The 23,948-nt window shown below is 38.6% G+C and overlaps 12 protein-coding genes across 12 annotated transcripts; 8 read left to right on the forward strand and 4 right to left on the reverse strand.

The window, feature by feature from the left end:
• Window positions 1-491: 491 nt before the first annotated feature.
• On the reverse strand, window positions 492-1,112 carry RTG1 (Rtg1p; the record flags this gene model as incomplete). Its single annotated transcript, XM_455740.1, has 1 exon — window positions 492-1,112. One exon carries the CDS (start codon window positions 1,110-1,112, stop codon window positions 492-494), a length of 621 nt encoding a protein of 206 aa, XP_455740.1.
• Window positions 1,113-1,439: 327 nt separating this feature from the next.
• On the forward strand, window positions 1,440-2,744 carry RPT2 (proteasome regulatory particle base subunit RPT2; the record flags this gene model as incomplete). The annotated part of the gene is made up of 1 exon (XM_455741.1): window positions 1,440-2,744. The coding sequence occupies one exon, from the start codon at window positions 1,440-1,442 to the stop codon at window positions 2,742-2,744; it is 1,305 nt and encodes a 434-aa protein (XP_455741.1).
• Window positions 2,745-3,363: 619 nt separating this feature from the next.
• Window positions 3,364-4,212, forward strand: PTC1 (type 2C protein phosphatase PTC1; the record flags this gene model as incomplete). Its single annotated transcript, XM_455742.1, has 1 exon — window positions 3,364-4,212. The coding sequence occupies one exon, from the start codon at window positions 3,364-3,366 to the stop codon at window positions 4,210-4,212; it is 849 nt and encodes a 282-aa protein (XP_455742.1).
• Window positions 4,213-4,470: 258 nt separating this feature from the next.
• MED2 (Med2p) lies at window positions 4,471-5,313 on the reverse strand (the record flags this gene model as incomplete). The annotated part of the gene is made up of 1 exon (XM_455743.1): window positions 4,471-5,313. The coding sequence occupies one exon, from the start codon at window positions 5,311-5,313 to the stop codon at window positions 4,471-4,473; it is 843 nt and encodes a 280-aa protein (XP_455743.1).
• A 664-nt stretch (window positions 5,314-5,977) lies between these two features.
• On the forward strand, window positions 5,978-6,457 carry ATP16 (F1F0 ATP synthase subunit delta; the record flags this gene model as incomplete). Its single annotated transcript, XM_455744.1, has 1 exon — window positions 5,978-6,457. One exon carries the CDS (start codon window positions 5,978-5,980, stop codon window positions 6,455-6,457), a length of 480 nt encoding a protein of 159 aa, XP_455744.1.
• Window positions 6,458-7,669: 1,212 nt separating this feature from the next.
• MCD1 (kleisin alpha) lies at window positions 7,670-9,472 on the forward strand (the record flags this gene model as incomplete). Its single annotated transcript, XM_455745.1, has 1 exon — window positions 7,670-9,472. One exon carries the CDS (start codon window positions 7,670-7,672, stop codon window positions 9,470-9,472), a length of 1,803 nt encoding a protein of 600 aa, XP_455745.1.
• Window positions 9,473-9,584: 112 nt separating this feature from the next.
• On the reverse strand, window positions 9,585-11,768 carry RQC1 (Rqc1p; the record flags this gene model as incomplete). The annotated part of the gene is made up of 1 exon (XM_455746.1): window positions 9,585-11,768. The coding sequence occupies one exon, from the start codon at window positions 11,766-11,768 to the stop codon at window positions 9,585-9,587; it is 2,184 nt and encodes a 727-aa protein (XP_455746.1).
• Window positions 11,769-12,109: 341 nt separating this feature from the next.
• On the forward strand, window positions 12,110-13,255 carry IPI1 (Ipi1p; the record flags this gene model as incomplete). Its single annotated transcript, XM_455747.1, has 1 exon — window positions 12,110-13,255. One exon carries the CDS (start codon window positions 12,110-12,112, stop codon window positions 13,253-13,255), a length of 1,146 nt encoding a protein of 381 aa, XP_455747.1.
• Window positions 13,256-14,517: 1,262 nt separating this feature from the next.
• On the forward strand, window positions 14,518-16,287 carry NAM8 (Nam8p; the record flags this gene model as incomplete). Its single annotated transcript, XM_455748.1, has 1 exon — window positions 14,518-16,287. One exon carries the CDS (start codon window positions 14,518-14,520, stop codon window positions 16,285-16,287), a length of 1,770 nt encoding a protein of 589 aa, XP_455748.1.
• Window positions 16,288-18,259: 1,972 nt separating this feature from the next.
• On the forward strand, window positions 18,260-19,102 carry PET130 (Pet130p; the record flags this gene model as incomplete). The annotated part of the gene is made up of 1 exon (XM_455750.1): window positions 18,260-19,102. The coding sequence occupies one exon, from the start codon at window positions 18,260-18,262 to the stop codon at window positions 19,100-19,102; it is 843 nt and encodes a 280-aa protein (XP_455750.1).
• A 379-nt stretch (window positions 19,103-19,481) lies between these two features.
• On the reverse strand, window positions 19,482-19,754 carry LSO2 (Lso2p; the record flags this gene model as incomplete). The annotated part of the gene is made up of 1 exon (XM_002999386.1): window positions 19,482-19,754. The coding sequence occupies one exon, from the start codon at window positions 19,752-19,754 to the stop codon at window positions 19,482-19,484; it is 273 nt and encodes a 90-aa protein (XP_002999432.1).
• Window positions 19,755-20,725: 971 nt separating this feature from the next.
• Window positions 20,726-23,836, forward strand: PSD2 (phosphatidylserine decarboxylase 2; the record flags this gene model as incomplete). The annotated part of the gene is made up of 1 exon (XM_455751.1): window positions 20,726-23,836. One exon carries the CDS (start codon window positions 20,726-20,728, stop codon window positions 23,834-23,836), a length of 3,111 nt encoding a protein of 1,036 aa, XP_455751.1.
• Between the last annotated feature and the right edge of the window lie 112 nt (window positions 23,837-23,948).

Here is a 23,948-nt window from a genome sequence, read left to right on the forward strand (position 1 = left end):
CCGCGCTCCAGTTCCAGCTAGTAACAATGAGCAATTAAATCGGATACCCCAATCGTACTCTCTTAACAACAGAAACAGAAAACTGGCACTGACTCTACCCAGAACAATTCGCTTAAACTTTACGATATTAAAGTTAAAAAGAAAAGAATTATTGGCTTTAGTCTTCAAAGGAGAAGGAAAAAAGATAGACGGCGAAAGTGCACTTCAGAGAGAAACAACGCCTCTTCTACCACCTCTTGTACCTAGAATTCAACAATCAAGGATGCGCACGGATCCAAATGTCTGAAACTGTCGCCGGATAAGTCTGCTGGTCGTCACTACCCGGTATAATTAGGTGGTTGCCATGTTCTTTTCAAATATGTCTTCGGGGTTTTAGTTTGTTTCGTGTTTTCGCTTTAGAAAAAATTCGAAGCTGGACCATGTTTTCTTCGTCAGTTGTGATAGTATCACGTGACTTAATCATGACACGTGACTTGGTTCTTTATTGTATTTCAGGGTTCATTGTTGTATTCACTATAACCACCGTATTCGAATCTATACTTGGGTCCTTCTTTTGGCGCTGCTGCTGCTATACCTGCTGGACCAACCGAACCTGTTGGCGGCACAGGTGACATGGCAGCGGTGCCAGGGGTTTTACTAGTGGTATTTCCTGCGGCAGCATCAATGCTGGCTCCGGCACTGGTACCGGCAAATTGGTTTTTAGATCCTTTGTTGTTCGGTTGCTCCCTCATGCCAGCTAACGGACCAACGCCGATTCTGGACAACGCTAACTCCGCGCTTGTGTTATCAAGGTTCAAATCGTTGACAATGTACCCTGTTTCCTTGCACAATTCTTTAACTCTTAGTATCAGCTCGACTTCTTCTCTGTTCTTGAGATCGACTTGTTCCTGTAACGAATTCACGTATTCTACCGCCTGCGTTAGAATTTGTCCCTTTGTGGGCTTGTTAGCATTTGCACTGGTCCCCTTGGATTTAGAAACCGGTTCGTCTTTGATCTTAGGATCGCTGTTCTTTCTATAATACTCTTCGAAAAATTCTTCAGGAATAATACTCAAAAATTGTTGGATTAGTTCATTGATATTACCACGCTTGGCACCATCGTCATCATTCATGGTTAAAATTAGTAAGATAGAGACTTATACCGATGGTAAGATGCAGTATTGATGCTACTTTCCTTCACCTTTTTCTTGCCAACTCACAGCATTCAAACTGTTTTCATCTGTTATTATTTCATTTTATATCAAAAGTCAGGATTTGGAATAACTAAATATTAGAAAAGCCAGTGGCGAAATTAAAGATCAACCTTTACAAGATACACGCCTAACAGCACAACATTAGGTATATCAGCTTGTTACCGTCCAATTATCGAGTTGCATTGAGGCACGAACTATTAGCTGGCAGTAAGGCATCAAGGTATAAGTTAAGTTACAGCACGAACAATGGGTCAAGGAGCTTCTTCTCATGGGCAGAAGAAAAAGGATAAGAAACAAAAGCCAAAATATGAGCCACCAGTAGAATCAAAATTCGGTAGAAAGAAGAGAAAGGGGCCCTCTACGGTGGAGAAACTTCCTAGCGTTTATCCAAGCACAAGATGTAAGTTAAAACTTTTGAGAATGGAACGTATAAAAGATCATTTGCTATTGGAAGAAGAGTATGTGACAAACTCTGAGATCTTGAAACCATTTGAGAAGAAACAAGAGGAAGAAAAGAAGCAGCTAGACGATATCAGAGGTACTCCGTTATCTATTGGTACTTTAGAAGAAATTGTGGACGATGACCATGCTATAGTGACAAGCCCTACGACACCAGACTACTACGTTTCCATTTTGTCCTTTGTTGACAAAGAGCTATTAGAACCCGGCTGTTCTGTGTTATTACACCATAAGACCATGTCAGTTGTTGGTGTCTTGCAAGACGATGCCGATCCAATGGTTTCTGTGATGAAGATGGATAAATCACCAACAGAAAACTACAGTGATATCGGTGGATTAGAGGCACAAATTCAAGAGATTAAAGAAGCAGTCGAGTTGCCACTAACGCATCCTGAACTATACGAAGAAATGGGTATCAAACCACCAAAGGGTGTCATATTGTATGGTGCTCCAGGTACAGGTAAGACGTTATTGGCAAAGGCTGTGGCGAACCAGACTTCTGCTACATTTTTAAGAATTGTGGGATCCGAATTGATTCAGAAATATCTAGGTGACGGTCCAAGACTCTGTAGACAAATTTTCAAAGTCGCTGCAGAGAATGCGCCAAGTATAGTCTTTATCGATGAAATCGATGCTATTGGTACCAAGAGATATGAATCAAACAGTGGCGGTGAGAAAGAGATTCAAAGAACTATGTTGGAACTTTTAAACCAATTGGACGGGTTTGATGATAGAGGTGATGTGAAAGTCATCATGGCTACAAACAAAATCGAAAGTTTAGATCCAGCTTTGATCAGACCCGGAAGAATCGACCGTAAGATTTTGTTCGAAAACCCCGATATAACAACAAAGAGAAAAATCGTCGGTATTCATACATCTAAGATGAACTTAGCAGAGGACGTAGACCTAGATAATTTGGTCACTTCAAAAGATGACCTATCAGGTGCAGACATCAAAGCAATGTGTACAGAAGCGGGGCTTTTGGCTCTAAGAGAAAGAAGAATGCAAGTCACAGCACAAGATTTCAAGGAAGCAAAAGAACGTGTACTCAAAAATAAGGTTGAAGAAAACTTGGAAGGTTTGTACTTATAAGTAGGGATTAATCTTCATATATATATATATATATATATATATATATACTACAGTTTAATATCTTTAATATCTTCACATATCCAAATTCAATCTCCCTGCCGCCAACATTTATGCAATGATTTATCAATCTAAGTTTGTATTTTTAACCTTTTACACTTTCACAACTTTTCGGGCAGATAGAGGGAAACGATAAATATAGAAATTACGAAAAGTTGAACTTTAAATGTTTTAAAGATTGAAAGGACAACAGTATAATGAGATGAGTAGAAATAAACTGCAAACTAACAAGAGCCTTGCAGTATATACGAGGTGAAGAAACCTGTGACTTGTGATTGCGAGAGAAAGCACAATTAGTTATTGTCAATTTTTTTCCTTATCTCGTTTCTAACAACTGCATTATTGATTGGAATTTTTTTGATAAAAGTTCAATTAGTTCATATTTAAGGACTGACAAAACTTTGTGGTCTTTTCAAGGAGCTATATAACTGGATAAGTTCCATTATTGGTATTTGTGAGGGTTCAAGGCGTGTCAATTTTTTTCTGAGGTCACTGGACGTTAGTTTTATTCATTGAAGTCATTTAAAGAACCCTTGGATATATCGAGTTGCTTTTAGAAGTCATGTCAGACTCTCCGGAATACGAATTGACGTATAAGGTTGGGGTGGCCGAAAATAACAACTCCAAGTTTCGGAAAACGATGGAAGATGTTCATACATACGTTGAGAATTTTGCATCAAGGCTAGATTGGGGTTATTTTGCTATCTTTGATGGACATGTAGGAAGTGAGGCTTCTAAATGGTGTGGAGCGAACTTACACAGATACTTGGAACAGAAAATATTAGAGGATGAGGCCCGTGATCTGAGGGATGTTTTGAATGACTCGTTTGTGCATGCAGATAATGAGATTAACAATGCATTGAAGGGGAATAGCGGTTGCACTGCAGCCGTCTGCGTGTTGAGATGGGAAATACCTGATACCACAGTGCCCAGTGAGGACGAAACGATAAATTTACAACAACATAAGAGGATGTTATATACAGCGAACGTTGGAGATACAAGAGTGGTACTTTTCAGGAATGGCAACAGTATACGATTGACATATGATCACAAGGCTTCGGATATTCTGGAGCTGCAGCGTGTTGAAAATGCGGGTGGTTTAATAATGAAGAGCAGAGTCAATGGGATGCTGGCTGTTACCAGATCACTTGGTGATAAGTTTTTTGATTCATTGGTAGTGGCAAATCCATTTACGACAAGTGTTGAGATTACAACGAGTGATCAGTTCTTAATTATTGCATGCGATGGGTTGTGGGATGTGATAGAGGACCATGAGGCGTGTGAGATGATAAAAGACATAAATAATCCCAATGAAGCAGCAAGAGTATTAGTAAGATATGCTCTTGAGAATGGAACCACAGATAATGTGACCGTAATGGTAATATTTTTGGATACTTCGCAGGAGAACTGAAGTCAGTTTTCGATGTTAATGCAGTTGTATAAAATTATAGATATATATATATATATATATATATATATATATAAGCATATACATATCTTCCTAGATAATACGTTCTTCTTTGAAGCAGAGCTCTTTTTTAGAAATCAATTGAAAGGAGTTGCGTAGTTCATTGACCAATTACTCCATGCAGAATAGAGCATTAGAAAGCAATAACGGTATTATATTAGACCTACGGTTAATTCATGTCATACCGAGGTATGACAAACATCATATGTTAAAATCTTCCAAATTCAATTCATTATTGTCGTTAGCCGCATTCCAATCAATGCCGAGGTCGTTGAAATCGTTCAACGTTAGATAACTACTTGGATTGCCATTTTCAGGAACGTTTACTGCAGAAGGTGGTGCATTTGTATCATTGAAATTTATTTGAGGATCATTCTTTTTCTCGTTTCCACCAGATGTGTTTTGTAACCCGCCAAAACCTACCTGGTTATCCATTGAGTCAAACATAGAAAGATCCATGCCGTTTAAATCACCAAACTCGGAGTTGAAAGACTGGGCTTGAGTAATTCCAGCAGACGGTAGATCAGTATCAAAGTTTGTTAGCATGTCTATTGGGGTGTTCTTAGCGGAGTATCTCTGCTGCTGTTCATGTTGTTGTTCCTGTGGCTGTTGCTGTTGCTGTTGCTGTTGTTGTTGCTGCTGTTGTTGCTGTTTCTGTTTCAATTGTTTTTGCTCTAATTGCTGCTGTTCTAATTTCTGCTGTTCCAATAACTGTCTCTCTAACTTTTCTTGTTCTTGTTTCTTGATCTGTTCTTCCTCTCTCTGTTTCTTCAACTGCAATGCGCTATCTTTCACTGCCCCAACGTAATCCGCCGTTGTTTGTAATGAAACGTCTAAAGTATCAAGAAGCGAGTAAAACTGCGTTATTCTATCACCTAGTCCTTTCTGCTGAGCCTTTGAAAACCCTGTCGTCACCTTGGGATCTAGTTTAATAGTTTTCAATTGCTGTTGAGTTAACAAATCAGCTGAAAGTCGAAGTATATCATCGAAATATTGCGTCAACTTGTTCTCCTGTCTGTCAGAAACACCAGTCTTAGGTACCATTATGAAACTGACGTGTTTAGGACCGTAAGACGTCTGACCATCCAGGGTTCTGGGAGCAGTCCTGTATCATGTACGATGCGGATAAGTGATTATGATGAATCGTTCATTATACATTTCATTGAATAGTGGTTTAAAGAAAATCATGAGCCAATCAAAACGATGGAAATGGCCATATTCGACAGGGTAACAACATACATTTTATCAATCAGGGACCCCTAGCTTCATACATCATATCTACTACGTGCTACAAAAAGTACTGCAAACAGGTGTCACGTATATACACTCATTTCACGACTACACTAGAGCTAGGTGTCCCTCAACGGTCTTTTCAGCAAAGCCATTGACGTTTCACAGGCTTGAAAACACCTCTTCTCGAGTGCATCAACTTTTTCAGTTTTCAGTTTTCCAAGGCCTCAATTAGGATTTTTGAAAATGAAAAGAATGGGATTTTAGTTTTAATTACAGCTTTACGATATTTGTGAATAAGGTTTTACTAGAACTGTTCTTGTTGGACTACTGTTGTTCCTTCTTAGACTTTTGTATTTTGATCTTTGTTTAGTGTTATTAGATTTTGTTTCAATTGAATTCATTACAGTCTGTTTTAATTGCTTCTTGTCCAGAATCGAAATCATAAGAACACATTACCAGAAAATAATCACCTATAATGTTCCGTTTATCTGCTGCTAGAACTTTGGCCAAATCTGTCAACACCGTTGTTGCTAAGCGTACTTATGCTGAAGCTGCCGATGGTGCTTTGAAGTTGCAATTTGCTTTGCCACATCAAACCTTGTTTTCTGGTACTCCAGTTACCCAAGTCAACTTGCCAGCTAAGTCTGGTCAAATCGGTATCTTGGCTAACCACGTTCCAACTGTTGAACAATTGGTTCCAGGTGTTGTTGAAGTCTTGGAAGGTTCTTCTTCTAAGAAGTTCTTTGTTTCCGGTGGTTTCGCTACTGTCCAACCAGACTCTACCTTGGCTATCACTTCCGTTGAAGCATTCCCATTAGAGTCTTTCTCTCCAGAAAACGTTAGATCTCTGTTGGCTGAAGCTCAAAAGAACGTCTCCTCTGCTGACGAAGTTGCTGCTGCCGAAGCTGCTATCCAACTTGAAGTTTTGGAAGCTTTGCAAGCCGCTTTGAAATAATTGAGATGAACGAAGAATTACAATTGGACCAAGGTATAATACACTTGATACGGATACTCTACTTGGAAGCAATTGTTTTCCCGGTTGATTGTAAACCTGTCTCGGCGTTTGTATTATCCTTCGTCTGCTTTTTTTTCATTATTCTAATTCCTATTATTCCATTGCACAAGCTTACACAACACAACGACGAATACATTTCATGATTTAGCCTAAAGACCCTTTTTTGTTGCTCCGGTCATTGTCCTTTCTTTCCATACAATACTGTAGTGTGAACGTACGAATAAGACTGGGAACTATTGAGAATTAACCTAAAACGACTATTACTAAAATATACAACGAATTAAAACCCAGCGAATTAAAAGAAATCAGAAGAAATAAATACGATAAAACCTAAAAATTCTAAATGATATGGAGGTTGATACAAGTGATGTCTCGATTCCGTTTCAAAAGGGGGTTCTAGTCTTTGTTTTAATGACCAACAAACATAAATCTTTCTTCAATATACTATTCCTTCCTTTCTAACAATATCAAAGAAAACACTGGATCGATTATAATTTGTCTATCCCCGTTAAAAATATTATCAATTAAGAACCGAATTGAAAGACTTAGATTTTATATTTTTTAGCAGAAACGATTTGTGTGTAACTGATGTCTAGTTTTAAGATTCATATTCATATATACCGATTAAACTGACTGCGCATACTGAGAGAGATGATCTGGTTTTGGCATCAACAAGAGTTAGAAAGGCAGGGTAATAAATGGGTATAAGGTCCTCACTTGTTACCCGGATTTTATACCACGAAATCGAAATTTTTCCGGCGGGAAATCTTTTGAGGTCCCAGAAAAAGACATTGTTTTCCCCCAAAAATATTTTCGCGATTTTTCTCCATAACGCGTTTCCGTGATGAGATCTATAACCAGCAATCCTTTAACAAATATCATTGATAAACACTGGATGAGAAGTATGTCTATTCCATCATATTGATTGCACCTTTACCAATAATTTTATCAAATATATATATTACCTATGGAATTTTAATGTCGTGACCTCTGAAAAAAGACACAGTGCTATTTTATTTCATTTTTATTTTGCTAACCATTCCTTATAAGATCAAGTTCTAATCTCGATCTTAAGTTTATATCCATTTGCTATACCATTTGCAACAGGAACCACGAGCCTTATATCACCTAATCCAAAAATAAACAACGTATATGCCACCAAATAGCAATTCACATACTCAGGTGAGATTAAATACAAGCAATGGGCCGTTGGCTCAGATCTGGCTGGCTTCCAATTTGAGTAGCATCAATCGGAACATTGCAAAGACTAATATCGTGGAATCTGTTGAAGAGATTGCCAAAGCTGCAGGTGTTAATCTAGATGATGAATCTGTGGAACCTATCACATTACGTGCTTCCGGTGAGTTACTACATGGTGTTGTAAAAGTTTATTCTCAAAAAGCATCCTATCTGCTTACTGATATCACAGACTTACTGAGTAAAGTGAAATCTATCTTCAAGGGATCGCTGAACAAGAGCGTCACAATTCAGCTAGATACAGTGGCAAAGTTAGATCAGCTTTTATTGCAAGATGCGGTTACAGAACTTGACGTCTTGGAGATGCCCAGTTTGGATTTCTTGAAAGATATCCAAGTGCCAGAAGGTTTTTTGATCGCTGAACGATCAATGGAAAGACAAGTGCAAGGAGCAGCACCTGTAACATCCGCCATTGCAGCACAACAACAAGCATGGGATATGTCCTTAGAAGTTGGAAGGCGATTCCTGGCAGATGAAGATGATGACTTGAATGCTATTGAACATCACGATTCATCTCATTTGAAATTAGATTTTGACCTTGGTGATTCTAATCAAAGCAATAACACTAAATCATGGGGTGAAGGGACTCGTGTTACTGCTAGTGAAGTAAACGCGGATGATGGAGAAAATGAAGGTGATTTGACTATTAGAAATGACAATGACGATGATGATGAATTGCTACCACTTAACGATGATTGGGATTTGGGATTAAACGATGATGATCAGAATATTTCTGGTAATCAGTCTAGCCATGGTAGCGACATGTCTGTAGAGATCGGGAGAAGGGCTGATATTACTCACTCATTGCATGATGATACACTCTTAGACTTTGATCTAGGGCTGCCAAAGGACACAGAACCAGAGCATCAAGAGCAAGCAGAGGCATACATACCACCTAGAGCAGTAAAGAAGAGGGCACCAAGGAATAAAGCCTTTATCAATGTTAAGAAGGTTCTCATAGATGCTGATGCCGAATTAAACGATTCTGAAGTGAAAGGAGGACCATCGGACTCAATTCTTATCGTTTCTGATGAGACTTCGTCCGCTATATCAAAGAAAAAAAGAGCCATCGATGAATTATACTCTGACCTGGACTTCCTTCCTCAAAAGATTATATCTAATTTCTTCAACCATAAAGCTTCAAAGAAGCCTAGAGCTCTGTCACAATCCAGCCAATCTGATGGGTCCGATGTTGATATAGATATCTCTTTGGGTATCGATGGAAGTTTGGTACACAATTCTGATCCATTCGATCACCAACAAATGGGCTTTGATGCAGAATCAGAAGGACCAGTGTTTGCTGATGATGAACCTCCAGTTCTTGCAGCTGATACATCCATGGAAGAAAATGATTACCAAGCCATTCAATCAGACGAATTTGCCTCTCGTGGGTCAATTGAAAAGGAAAAAAGTCAAAAAGTAGAGCTTGCTACCGGTGAAATCGTGTCTAAATCTACAGTGGAAATGGCAACTCTACTGAGAGATGAAATGAGCTCCGGTGAAGCTACTTTTGATAAAATCCTTACTTCGAAGTACCAGGATAACGCGGTAATAACAAAAAGAATGGCCAGTAAAGCATTCTTTGAGTTACTTTCTCTTGCCACCGCAGACTGTATATCATTGAAACAGAAGGAAACATTTGGACAAATCACAATTTTAGGAAAATCAAACTTATATGAGACGTTTGTTACCGCATAGACTTTTAATTTGGATACTTTTATAACGGACATTATGTATAAATAATTAATAATATCTGTTTTTTTAAGTTGGTTTAAATATACATGACGGCAGATCAGTTCAAGTTGTTGTGCTATTCGATTTCTTCATTTGGTTGTTGCTGTTGTTGCTGCTGCTCCAAGTATTCTTGTATTGATAACTGGTTAATGTGTTGTAAAAGCTCCTCATCAGCGAACCTGTTCATTTGGGATATTTCTAGATGTTTACTATCAATTAGTCCTTCGATTGTTTCTACTACATACTCACTTTCTCTATCATGTGGTTGTGGTGGTAGTACATCGAATTCAAACACAGAATGATCTGACCAAATTTCTTCGGGAATAGCAGCCATAACGGATGACTCTTGAGAAAGAATAGCAAACCTTAACAAATTAATTGGAATGTTATTGATGAAGAATGATGTTGGCGCCACGTCGTCATCATCATCGCCATCATTTATATCCTTCACTGCATCAGTGTCAAACGAAGTGGAATTAAAAATGCTTGCTAACTCATCAAGTAAAAACTTCTTAGCTTCCGCTTCCTTCCAAATGGCGCCCATTCTAGTAGTATAAGCTTTTGTCTCGATAGAAGCGCTCACAGTAGGAGGTTTTAATTTAATTTTCAATTTGGATGGATCACCAAGTAACACTTCTTCGTATATCCTGTAAAGAGATGAAGGATATTGATTCCAAACACGTTTTAACAACTGCTTAGCTTCTTCAATGCAGGACAATTTCCAATAAGAATATACGGCAGTCATTCCCAGTCCTAAAGTAAACCACTGTTTGTATAGGTTGAATAAAGGATTCTTTATCATTTGAATAATGTACTGATATTCATCATTGGCAGCCAAATAATGATCCATGAAATATCTTGCTCCTAAAGGATCTTCCAAAGGTGATAAAGAAAGAAGAGTTTTACACCACTGAGCGGCTGTTGAAACGGCACCTCTTTGAGATACGATTTGAATATATCTCATGATAGCCAAATAAAACTGTCTGTTGTAAAAATATATGTAGGGAAGTTGGAAATCCTTAGCAGTGAACTCAATCCCATTTTTCAAACAACGGTCGAAGACAAATAGTGCACGTTCAACCAAACCATTACTGTTAGATTTGTCACCTTGCCTTACGCATATCAAGGCAACTTGTAAGAGCCCTGGTACATGATAAGGGAATTGCGAAGATATTATTGATATTAGTGCTTCATGATCAGGGTGTAAGACTGTACTCAGGTAGAATTCGGTTAAAGCCTTTTTGCTATTGGTATCGTTTAAAGCATCGAATTTATAATAAGTAAAATGCTTAGACCATTTGCGTTCAACATCGTCTTTGATGACAGCATCCCAATCCAAAGGACGCTGCCATCTCGACCATTTTGTTAGATCGTCGTTAGACAACTTTTTCAAGATGAATTCTCCACGTACTGTTGGTAGCCAGTCGTCTCTTATCTTGGTGAACTGTAACTTTCGGACAGACCCGCCGTTGGGGACACTTCTCTTGTCCTTGCCACTCCAGTTCTTTACTAATCTTTTTAGTCTCTCAATTTGCTTCAATACTTCTGGTGATACATGAGTGGATGTCACAGAGTCAATATCTTGTAAGGTCTCTGGTGATAAATCATCAAAAAGTAATTTGAATTCGTTATCAGGAATTAACTGCTTGAAATCGAACTTATTAAACAATGCATTCAAAGGTTTGAAATGTTTAAACTTAGTAAACCCAGGATCATCTCTGAGATTATATTGTTTCCAAGTCGATAAGTTATCCTCATAACCTTGGCTAACCTCTTCATCGGCAGTCATAAACCCATCATCGTCATCGTACTCATCGTATTCCTCCTGAGAATCCAGCGATTTGTAAGATGTTATATTTTTCTTTTGGAATTGAGTCAACAAACGAGCAAACTCTTCATCATCTTCCCCATCTTCGTCTTTTAGGCTAGGACCTTTTTTGCTTTGGTTCTTAGTCTTCTTATTCTTCTTTTTACTTGTCTTCTTAGTATTCCTCTTCTGAGATTTAGTCTCCAGCTTAATTATTGGAGACTCCTCCTCTACTGGTGAGACAGCCGCTTCTTCCTCTTCCTCTTCCTCTTCCTCTTCCTCATCATCATCATCCATTAACATAAACATATTTGAGCTAGTTACTGTTGGTTGAGCCAGGGATTCATCTTCATTTTCCAAGGCTGGTGACGATGAGCTAGCTTTCGATGTTAGCTTGAGCAAAGTCGTCTCTAAATCATCCTTTCCTAATCTTCTCAACTGTCTTGAACTCATAATTCACAATATTGCTCCGTGATACCTTTGAAGCTAGCAGAATATGGCTTATGGTCCTGCCGGTAACGATATAATCCCTTTGGAAACGCCATAGTAGTGATACTGTCTTATATATGTATAATGATCTGAATTTATGTTCATATCGAAAACCAGTTCACGTGATCTACAAAAGAAATTTTCCAATGTCTTGAAAAATTTGGTACTAGTGATGCTCTTACCTTGATCTTAGAAATATGAAGCTCATCTCATCGACATGGAAAGAGAGTCCAGTCATGAGTAGACAACCAGTAGACTAGGTTGCCCCAATACAAGACAATAAAACAAGCCCCCTTTTGAGCAAGATGGCGAAGAAAACAGTGAGACAGCAGGACTTTATGAAGCGTAAGCTTAAGGTTGGAAAACCAAAGCAGAAACCAAGCAATGTGACTGATACATCTTTCCAGATGAAGCGAATCTCGCTACCATCACAGACCAAGATCAGCAGTGGTTCCAACGGGAAGAGCGCTGGAAATGGTACAGGCGTATTGGATTTGAACCAAGAAGTGATAAAAAGAGTCAGCTTGTTGAGACATCATAGCGATGTCACGAGGAAAGAAACAGTACTATATTTCGAATCTATGATCTCGAGGATCATCCATCTACCGAGCATGAATAATCTAATGCAATCATCCATCCCATTGATGTGTGATTCATCAAAACAAGTGCGCGACGAATTGGCCAACTTGCTTGATACCATTGGGAAGCACGATGCCAATGTGTTGAAATTACAGATCAGAGCCATCACATTGTATTTGAACAACGCTATGACCCATATAATCGCTCCTATCCAAAGAGACTCCGGTATGTTCGTACAAGTGGTGTTAAAGTACTGTGCTGACGAGCTAGTAAGGCACGCATGGATCAAGATGTTGAAAGGGTTTTTCCAGGTATTGGGATGGACCATAGTCACGCAAGGGAACAACAAGGCAAAGGGCAAGTCGATAAGTATGGGGATTACAAGCAGCAGTGTATTGAGTATGAACAAGAACAAGAAGCATAAGAACGAGAACCTGAAGGCGATGTTGCAATTCATAAGAGCTGGAGTGCTAGGAGCTGCTGCCATTGGTCACGAAGACAGAAACCCCGAACAGGGTAACGGTGCTAATTCCGTCTCCCCACTATTACAACAAAGATATGTACCGTACATGATACCGGAGTTCCCACAACCGTATGCATACTTGAAACTCTTCACGAGACAATTTGCAAAAGGCGAATTGACCAGTACAGGTGCTGAAACAAGTAGCACCGACAGTGGAAATATGACTCTCGAGGAGCTAGAAACGTTATCGTGTGAGGATACACACACAAGAAGAATGGTATTCAATCAACATTTCTATCCAAGCATACAAAGGCAACTACCGGCTCTCATCAAGGACGGAGGGGAGTGTGGCCGTACGGCCCATTCCTTCTCCAGCACTTTGGAAGAGATTCTTCAAATCACTGTATAATAACACCAGACGTAAATAGATTCTGAAAAAGAAAAATGCTACTGCAGGATTTACCGTTTTCCCAGTGGTGAGATTCTAGTTTCAGACGCAATACGTGATAACCTTGGGTTGTTCCATTAATATATAGTATACTACCATAAAATTATTAAGACTGGGCTGCAACTACTGCTGCAGCCAACTCTAATCACCGATGATTTAAAGTGCTCGGTTGCTATCCAGTGTCCTTGCCTTTGGATATTCCTCAATAGCGTACCAAAGGAAACCAAAAAAAATAAGATTGCACAAACTCTTCTCTTATCGACCTGAAGAAGGCCTAACCGATAAACACCCCAACCTCGAACACTGTGCGGATACTGTGCCCCAAAAAAAAAAAGGCTCGTAAAGTTTCATTCAACAAAACATGATGCCACTCCCCAGTCTATGTGACTTGTCCTGTAGACACTCACACCTCTCCGTGTGAATATGCACGAAATCGGTGTGCCTTGTTCTCTTTGGTATCACTGCGAAACGAAATTTCCCACACACCAAAAAAGTGTGAAAAAAATTTCAACGTTTCGAATTCCCAAGATGTTTCCAACATTAATACTGGACTGTAAAGTGCTGTAGAGTGCTGTGATGCTGTATTCGTCCATTATTACAAGCCTAGTTACCATTCTTGGGGATTATTACTTAGTACCTTGCCTTGGAATATATATAGGCAAAAGTATTTATATATAGATATAGATATAGATATAGATATAGATACCGTATTCACGTTGCCTCATTTCCCAATTGATAGTAGTAGGCTGGGAGTATATACAAAGTACACTTCACTATACAAGTACTATCCCATATATCGAAGCTTTCGTCGGTTGTAACCAGAATTGATTTTCCTTTATAACGGACGAGTCTTATAGTTTTCCTATTTTTCTTTGGATCATTTACTATAGGAGATTTTGAAAATTTAGTTCGGAATCTTAAGCATCTTCTAAACACAATTCGGCCAATCCCTTGAACCGATAAAAGAAGAGATATAAGCCTGTTCATTAAAGAAAACAGAACCAGAGGTTGTGCGAAACGTATCTGTTGGCTAGTATAGAGTTGATTACCAGCTTTGTTCTCTCTCTTTCATTTTTTCAGTCCCATTTGTTTGATCTTTTAGTTGCCTGTTTTTTTTTTTTACCTCTTTATTATCTTTTCCTTTTAACACATCAGCTTCATCCTTTTTTTGACTGGTTCAAAAAAGACATCATACAGCAGCTCATATATTTGGTACCATCATCATGTCATTTTCCATGTCTGGACACTCTCATGTGAATTCTTACGGTTCAAGTTTGAATGCCAGTTCTAATTCAGCTTATTCAAACGTTTCCTTTAGATCAAACTCCGTCCCAGATTCATCCTCATCTTCCATGTCAGTAGCTGGCTCAGGTCCTATTCAGAATTCTACACAGCTTTACATGGGTGATTTGAACCCGGATTGGACAGAGAACGATATTAAAAGTATATGGTCGATGTTGGGCGAGCCCAACGTGCAGGTCAAATTGATCAAATCGTCAAATCCAAATAAATCACATGCTGTTAACAATTCAGGCTACTGTTTCGTGGAGTTCCCGAACCAAATGGCAGCTAGCAATGCGTTGATGAAATCGGGACTTCGAGTTCCTATGGATTCGAATTATGCGTTGAAGCTTAACTGGGCTTCATTTGCCACTGCGCCAGGATCTGAATTCACTCTTTTCGTTGGTGATTTGGCACCCAACGTCACAGAAGCGCAATTGTTTGAGTTATTCATCTCACGTTACTCCTCCACATTGAACGCTAAGATCGTTTTCGATCAGTTCACTGGTGTGTCAAAGGGGTATGGATTCGTCAAGTTTGTCAATGAAATGGAACAGCAAAGAGCGTTAGTGGAAATGCAAGGCACGTTTTTGAACGGTAGGGCTATCAGAGTGGGCACAACTTCTAAGAATAAGCAGGGCCAGCAACCACAACAGCATCATCATCAACAGCACCAGCATCAGCATCAACATAGATTCAGTGGAAGCGCCGCTTCCAGTTCGAGTCCTGGTGTCTCTTCTTCGAACTATAGTACCAACGCTCCTTCTTCACATATCTCCACTCCAACATCACAAGCTACTCCTGCTAACTCGGGAATGCTCCAATCGAAGTTCTCGTACCCTGTATTACAGCAGCCTTCTTTGTCGCAGTTCACTGATCCCAATAACACTACGGTGTTCATCGGCGGCTTGTCAACATTGATTACTGAAGATGAATTACGTTCCTATTTCCAACCTTTTGGGCAAATTGTATACGTCAAGATCCCTGTCGGTAAAGGTTGTGGTTTTGTTCAATACGTCGATAGAATTAGTGCGGAGACTGCTATCTCCAAGATGCAAGGGTTCCCAATCGGTAACTCCAGAATAAGACTGTCTTGGGGTAGAAGTGCGAAACAAGCTGCTGCCATGCAGCAAGCCATGACGTTAGCGTTGCAACAGCAGCAACAGCAGCAACAACAGCAACAACAGCAACAACAGCAACAACAGCAACAGCAACAACTTCATCATTACTCCTATCAATCGCAGCCAGCTATGCCAAGTAACTATGCTTATACTTTGGACTCATTGCCTGGTAATGATTACGTTCCTATCTCTCATGGCTCTTCCGCGTACCAGCACTATCACTCGCAATCTCAACAACAAGTGCCTCAACACCAACAACCATCGTTACTTCCATCGTACACCTCGTTGGAGTATAATACTTCAGGCTCCATGAACAGTTCCATCTCCGGTTCCTCTAGTTACCAGCTGCCAATGGGTTCATCTACTTCATCTCTAGGATCTATCTTTGCTAATCAAAAAGGTGGTACTAGTATTTATCAGCAAAACATGAACCTCAACTCACAACCTCAAAATAACCAATCTCCATTGTTCACTTCCAGTTTGAGACCACAACTTTCTCCGCAATCTACTGACCTTTACACCCAAAAACAAGTGGATGTGATCGATTTTTTGGAACAAGGTAGTAATGGTAATGGTTATATCTTTGCTTGATTTTTCAATTCATTTCTTAAGCTTACAACACATTCTTTTTTCAATTCAAATTTAAATTCAAGAATAGGAAAGGACCTTTTATTCAATCTTTCCCTTTTTTGTGTTGTTTCTGCTGATTCACCCTCATTTTTGTACAGAGTTCCATTTTTGTATCTATTATGATTGAAGTCTGCAGCTTTAACACGGAGGAATACTCAGCGCAAGATTTATGTTTTTTCAGTCAATACTAATAGTGATAATATAAGGGTGATTATATTAAAGTTCAAGGTCTGATCTACGCGTGACAAGTAAATGTTATTGAACTCTTCTAAAGATCTTCGAAACTGTGAATCATATCAAAGTTCGATCTTTACTGCATTCTAAGACAAGTCCGAAAACATGCGTATATACCATTTTCATTTCCTTCCATGGATCGATATGATGGTCTTATATCGATTAAAATATTTACTAGTAACTGAGAATACTGAATCCCTAAAACCAAAACACTGATTTATTGTTAATTCAATTCCAGTATCATCAGAAATGTTACCAAGGCCATTTTTTGAACTTAATCTCATACAATTTGTTTGTTTGTTTCTATTTTCTTTGTACGCATTCTACCTCCGCATTTGTTTCCCACTTTCCTTGAGACTATAATGAGTGGTAGTAACACCAACATATGAGGTTCCAAGAGGAATTTCAAACACATTATTATTGTCGCTTTTGTTATAATAAAACCAAGAAAAAAATACTCTGCATTGAACAAGAGGAACAAACAATTCATAGGAATCTATCCTATTATAATGTTTTTTTTTCACCTCCGTCAAAGACATGCCAGTTCTCATTCGAATTATATTCTTCCTTTAATTATCTATCGCTTCCTATTCGCAGTTTTTCACTAATGATGTTTTCCCTTTTTTGCTCAACTTATTTTTTGTTTTCGTTACAGTCATGTTATTATTTTACTCTCAACAACAACAACAACAACAACAACAACAACAACCCCATCTACTCACAGAAAATATGCCATTCCAACACTTATATCTTAACGCATAAGATAACTATATCTATAATATCTATATATCAAACACTAATATCTTTTATTGCTTTAGATTTGGAGGTCTATCGATTTTCCCTAATATGTGCGTACAACAAATTAGCCGTGGCGAAAATGGCAAACATCGTTTCTATTCTGTTTCCCATTTGTTTCTGGTTACCATGTTGTTGCCAATTCCGGTTCTTCCTCGTGACGATGTCCTGCGTCATCTGGCACGATATGACTTAAGATGCTGCTGCTTACATAACACCCACACTGCATGCTAATTGTTGTTAAAACACAAAGACAGATATATTTAATACCCAGCCTAGCGTAACTGAAAACCATGCCACGGAACTAGTGATTGAGATCTTCCCAGATCCAATCTGCCATCCTCTTGAGAAGAAGAAATTTTTGGTAAGGTCTACCGGGGTCCTTAACACCGAAGACTTTCTTTTGACTGCCCTTCTGAAAGTATTACACCGTCACCTGGCAACTAATACTGCTAGATGCAACATTAAATAGCCTTTGCACATTGGATTATTTCAATGGTTTCTGTGTAACTATAAGCGCAGTCTTTTGCCTGTAATTATTAACGTATTATCAGCAGCAATTTCTAGTGATTTTATCGGCGAAAACTCTCCCTGGCAAAATTCTTTACCGTTTACATAAACGGGATATTTGACCACTCTATAGATCAACTGCCAAGCTTCTGATACTGCTACTTTCAGTTTGCTTTTCTCTGACGTTTTACTTTTTAATCAATTAATATCTGTCACATCCAGTTTTGTCAACATGAAAAATTGTTTGAAATCCATTAATTAACCTTGGAAATAATGACAGAAAAGGAAGCGATGAGATGCTATGGAAGTAATTAAAACATTGATAACCCCTTCACTTTCAACATCTTCTGAAGAGTCCGAGTAATAATTTTTTTAGTTTAAAGGTGAGGGAGCAATGTCTAAGCTGATAGTACGACCAGTTGAAAATGCGAGTAATTTTGCCAAAGCACTTGTGGAAAGTAAGAAACCATTGGTGGCAGATCACGGCCAACTGGCGCGTGATCTCAATTACGGAAAGTACGGTACCACGATGATCAAGCCTAATCCATACAAGAGAGTTATATCACCTGAACATCATAAGTTGAGAGGAGTCCTTGGAAGCGTGCGAATGTACCAGATCATTAACAAATTGGAAAGTCCATATGCAAAAGTTTACAAATGCCCTTATTTCTCTTTGCACTTCTATCCACCAGGGCATTTCATGGGGCTAGCTAGGAAAAGTTCACCGGCGGTGCACATACACTATCGACAAAACTATTTATTAAATGGGAATTTACCAGGTGGAAAATCTCTTGAGGACAACCTTAAGTTTTTAAGGTCCAAGTCTTTTGGTAGGATTTCGAATAATTGGAACAAAGTACTCGGTAATTCCAATTCATTAATACCTAGACAATGGGCATACTTTCGAGTCGCTGTGAGAAAGCTACTGCGACCCGTGTTTTATGAATCATGGAATCAATACAATGCCCCGGACGGGCTATATTTGTATAAGATTGAGATTTTCTCCGATAAAGAGAACGAACAAGATTACAAAGAACATATCGAGAAAAGCGTCAAAGAAGTTTCTAAATTGGATTTGAATAAATTTGTTTTAGGAAAAGATGGTGAAAACTGGATTGAAGAGGCAAATAGCCGTGTAAAGATTAATACCGTGAATAATCTTCTACGTTCTGAAATGGCACATTTTCGGTACGAAAGAGTCCCCGCCCAGGAGAAAAAGCAAAAGGTTAACAACTGAGGATCATTTCGTTATCAAACTGTGGAATCCTTTTAACCAAGTTGACCGTTTGACTTTGTTAGCCTTCCGCCAGACTTATATATAAAGGAATGTCAAATATACTATTACTTTCATGTATATATACAAATACATAAATTGAGGGAAGCTAGCTAATACACACTGAGATTGGTATTATTCATGGAGATATTATTATTAGTCAAGTGGGAGTTGAAAGTTTAAAAATTAGAGTTGGAACATCCTTTTATTGAACTGAATATGATGGAATGAACCAGCAGTAACAGCTTATCAAACCTTTTTTTGTGTAATTGCTCAATGTCTTTGCTTTTTGATTAATAGAATCTCATTTTGGCATTTCAAGTACCGCGTTCTCTGTCTATAATTAACGTCTCTTACCCTTACCACCCTTACCTAGAGATGCTTCTTCCTCAGCAAGTAAGGCTTCACGTTCCTTCTTAGCACGAAGCTTCTCTTCCTTTTTTTGTTCTTCTAGCAGCTTCTTGGAGCTAGTTTTCTTGGCACCATCTTCCCATTTCGACGCCTCTTCAGCTTCCCGTCTCTCTCTTTCTGCTCTTTCTTTAGCATACGCTTGGTCACGCTTTCTTGCTAACCCCTCTGCTTTCTTTGCGGCAGATTCACTGAATCTCTTACCCATGTTTTTTATCTATATGTCTTGCTTTCTCCAGTGGGAAAAGATTCTCTGGCACACCCTTTCTACCTTAACACCAATGATAAATCGCGAGTTTATATGGACGTAGGATACAGTAACACTGGAAAATTACAGAAATTTATCCAGTTAATATATGTTTGGACCTTTTACTTTTCGACGCTCTATATCTCTAGTTGCTTGCTTGCTCTTCTCTTTATTTTACATATTCTCTTTTCATCCTTTATATATTGAAAATCAGGTTCCACTGCTTTCGAAGTCTCTAACGATAAGAAACACCTGAGCTTGAGGTTTGAAGGGGCCGGTTCTGGGACACTTGAGGATACTATAAATAAGAGTCGATTAAGATCATGGTATTAACCAACAAATTACGAACCAAGCATATTAATTCGTTGTAACTTTTAAATCTGTGTATCAGTTTGTGTACTAGATGACGTTTCTGTATAACACTAATAAAGTGTCAAAGAGAGACAGTGTGAAGTAATGTGATGTGTGGGTGTTGGTAGACTTTTAACCCAATAATATCACTCAAGGATGTGTTAATACTCTCTCCAAGTGAACACTATAGCTAGCTGTGTACATTGGGTATATTAGACTTCTCAGGAACATGCAGAACAGTGTGTGTATCTTACCTGTCTTTTTTCCCTTTATTTTTATAGAAAATGGGTCGATTCGTGCTTACTTAGAATCAAGAATTTGGGTTTCAGCCATTTTCGCCAACTGCGAAGTACATCTTGTAAAGATGAAGAAAGACACAGTATCAGTATACCTATTGTTCCCAGATCTGTCAGGGGTAAGCATTAAAAGGAGAAGTTCACGTCTTTTCATAAGGACGCTCGAATTGTGGTTTCTACCAACTGATTTTCTAGTACGGTTAAAGACGTATATTTTTAACAGCAGCTTTTAAACGCCAGGGTTTCCGATATCGATAACGCGAATGGTTCCGGAAACCATACGCTATGCCTCGTTTGCTCCGTAGGAAAAGGGGGAAAGATGAAGTATTGGATGTTAACCATTCCCGCAATTCATTAACTTTACAAGTTCAAGTGCATCAAGCTCGGAATTTCACGATAAATGAAGCTGTTTGCAATCCATTGTGCTTGGTAACGTTCAATAACGTTACCAAGACCACTAAAAAAGTAAAGAATAGCACTCAACCACAATGGAAATCGACTTTGAAATTGAAGCTATCGAATTCTCCGTTATCTCAATACCTACGGTTAATTATTTATGATTCTGATAACACTAATTTCCTATACTTGGCAGAATGTAAGATTTCAATTCTAACTTTGTTCAGGACTAGTAGAACCCATTTTAAATTCACTAAAGATGCACAGTGGTATCCTATGTTCAATAGGAACATTTTGAGGGAGAAGAATTTGTCATGGATGGATCCGAAGGCACTGCCGTATAATTTTGGGGAATTGCAATTATCTTTCAAATTGACTTCTAGTAACAATGATGACTCGGATACATTGACAAGCTTCCATCTGTGGAACACGAAATTGATGCATAATGTTGATTATGAAATTATGAAGAAGGGTGTATTTAGCGATGATGTTATAGAGGATGAATTGGACTTTCAGGACGTCTTAGATGAGAATGACCTTCTGGACGTTTTAAAGGTTGATGATTTGGATCAAGATATGGAACTTGCCATGGATATTAGTAATGAGGATGCGTTGAGCGTAGATGAGGAAGGGGATATTATGGGAGAAGAGGAGGAAGCAGCACTCATAGAAGATCCTGAAATATTCGACACCATCGGTGCCGTATATGGACTTGATACCGTTTCGTTATCTTCAAATGCCTCCGTATCTTCTTCCTCATCTTCTACTTCGTCATCGATTTCAGAAACACCTTCGATATCATCTCTGTATTCTGTTGAAAAGGGTATGGATGAAAACCTAGCCTCGTTGAACGAGTTTCATATTTACAATGGTTTCGATTCTACTCCATCATTCCCTCGTGAATATAGTACGCCGAACGAATCATCTGCATCATTGACTCAAGATCAAGATGGCTTCAGGGATGAAGATGATAAAAAGTTACTAAGTAGAAGAAGGAAACGAATACCAAAAAGAAAAAGATCTATCCATAGTTTTGAAGTATCAAAGAGAGAACATTCATTGGGTGTAGTAGTTATGACCTTGAAGAGTATTACAAACCTTCCATTGGTTAAGAAGAAAATGTCAAAAACAGGCTATGATATGGATCCGTTCGTTATAATTACATTTGGTAGGAGAGTGTTTAAAAGCTCTTACAAGAGACATACTTTGAACCCGGAGTACAACGAAGTTTGTGCATTTGAAGTATATCCAGAGGAAAGACACTTCGAACTTGTCCTTAAAGTACTTGATAAGGATGCCTTTTCATTCCATGACAAAATTGCCACTGCTTCAATATCTTGGACTTCATTGGTGGGAAAGTACCAAATAGGTGAAATCATGAATATAGACTTACCTTTGAACCTAAACAAGACATCAGACGAACATAATTCTGTTGCCTCCTTGAATTTCCAGTTTTTGCCATACAGCGAGTTGAAAAGACACTTCTGGACGAACTCATTAGATTCACTTACAACTCAAAAAGATTTTGACATAGTGGAACTTGGTATGTTGTTGGAACAAATAGGACAATTCACATCTAATGAAATTAATGAGTTCTTTCATTTTTACAACAAAGTGCCCTGGTCTCGTGAGAAACTTACAATATCTGAGCTTGTTGTCTATTTAGAGAATTGGACTGAAAATAATAAAACTTCTTCTCCGTTCAACAATATACAAACGTGTCCCCTGTGTGGTAGAAAAGTTCACAAATCTAGAAATGTTGTGAATTCTAAACTAAACAAGGAAAACGACTTGATTGCCCACTTTGCGATTTGTCAATTAAAAAGAGCACACTCAAGAAGAACATTTTTGACACCATCATACGTCTCCATTAACTCAGCATCGCGCAGGTGGTTCTCAAAGTTCTTAATCAAATTAACCTATGGGAAGTACGCTTTGGGTTCAAATAATGCAAATATCTTGGTTCAGGATAGAGATTCGGGCATCATTATAGAGGAGAAAATTAGTGCACATGTCAAGGTCGGAATTCGAATTATCTATAATGGAAAAGGTGTTAGATCAAAGAAATTCAAGAACTTGTTGCGTAAACAAACTATCAAACAGGGGAAAAAGTTTGATGCACCATCTTCGGTAAAATATATTCCATCATTCATCAGGTTCCATTCGCTTGATATGAGTGAATGTTTAGAAGTCGAATACAAATCATTTAATGACTTCTTCTACAGGAAACTAAAACCTGGTAGCAGAATACCAGAATCCACAATTCCAGGTATCCTGCTTTCACCAGCAGATTGCAGGGCAACAGTGTTTCCCACAGTTCATAAAGCACAAGAAATTTGGATCAAAGGAAGACAGTTTAGCGTCTCCAAACTTCTTGGAGATTGTCCTCATAAACCGCAGTTTACCGAGCACAACTCTAGTATTGCGATCTTCAGATTAGCACCACAGGATTACCACCGTTTCCATGCACCATGCGATGGTGTTGTTGGAAAAGTATATAACATCTCCGGGGAATACTACACCGTCAATCCAATGGCTATTAGAACTAAACTTGATGTTTTCGGTGAAAATATCCGTTGCATAGTGCCAATCACGTCTCCTGAATTTGGAACTATTCTATATATAGCAGTTGGTGCCATGATGGTTGGTTCGATCATATTAACTTGTAAAGAAGGTGACACAATCGTGAGAGGCCAAGAAATGGGGTATTTCAAATTTGGCGGTTCTACCATTATCGTTCTCGTCCCTCATCAAAAAATCTTCTTTGATTCAGATCTTATCAAAAATTCCGATGAGATGGTAGAAACATTGTTGAAAGTCGGAATGAGTGTTGGCCATATCCCATCTCAACCAGAGCATCCAAGAATAAAGAAACACATTGAAGACAAAGTAGAAATCGAAAGGATCAAAAGGATCATTACTGTCACTGACGAAAATGTGTCTGCTTTAGGATCAGTTCCTTGGGAATACGATCAGCTCAAAAATCTCTCAACCAGCTAATTAATTTTCCCATCCGAATCCACTTTGCACCGTCTTCATCGTCCTTGTTATTGTCAATTCAACTGTATTCGAAACTTTTAAGCTTGCGTTTCTCCCATATTCCTATATAATT

The sequence above is a fragment of the Kluyveromyces lactis genome (genome assembly GCF_000002515.2).
Source record: "Kluyveromyces lactis strain NRRL Y-1140 chromosome F complete sequence".
Taxonomy (NCBI): Eukaryota; Fungi; Ascomycota; class Saccharomycetes; order Saccharomycetales; family Saccharomycetaceae; genus Kluyveromyces; species Kluyveromyces lactis.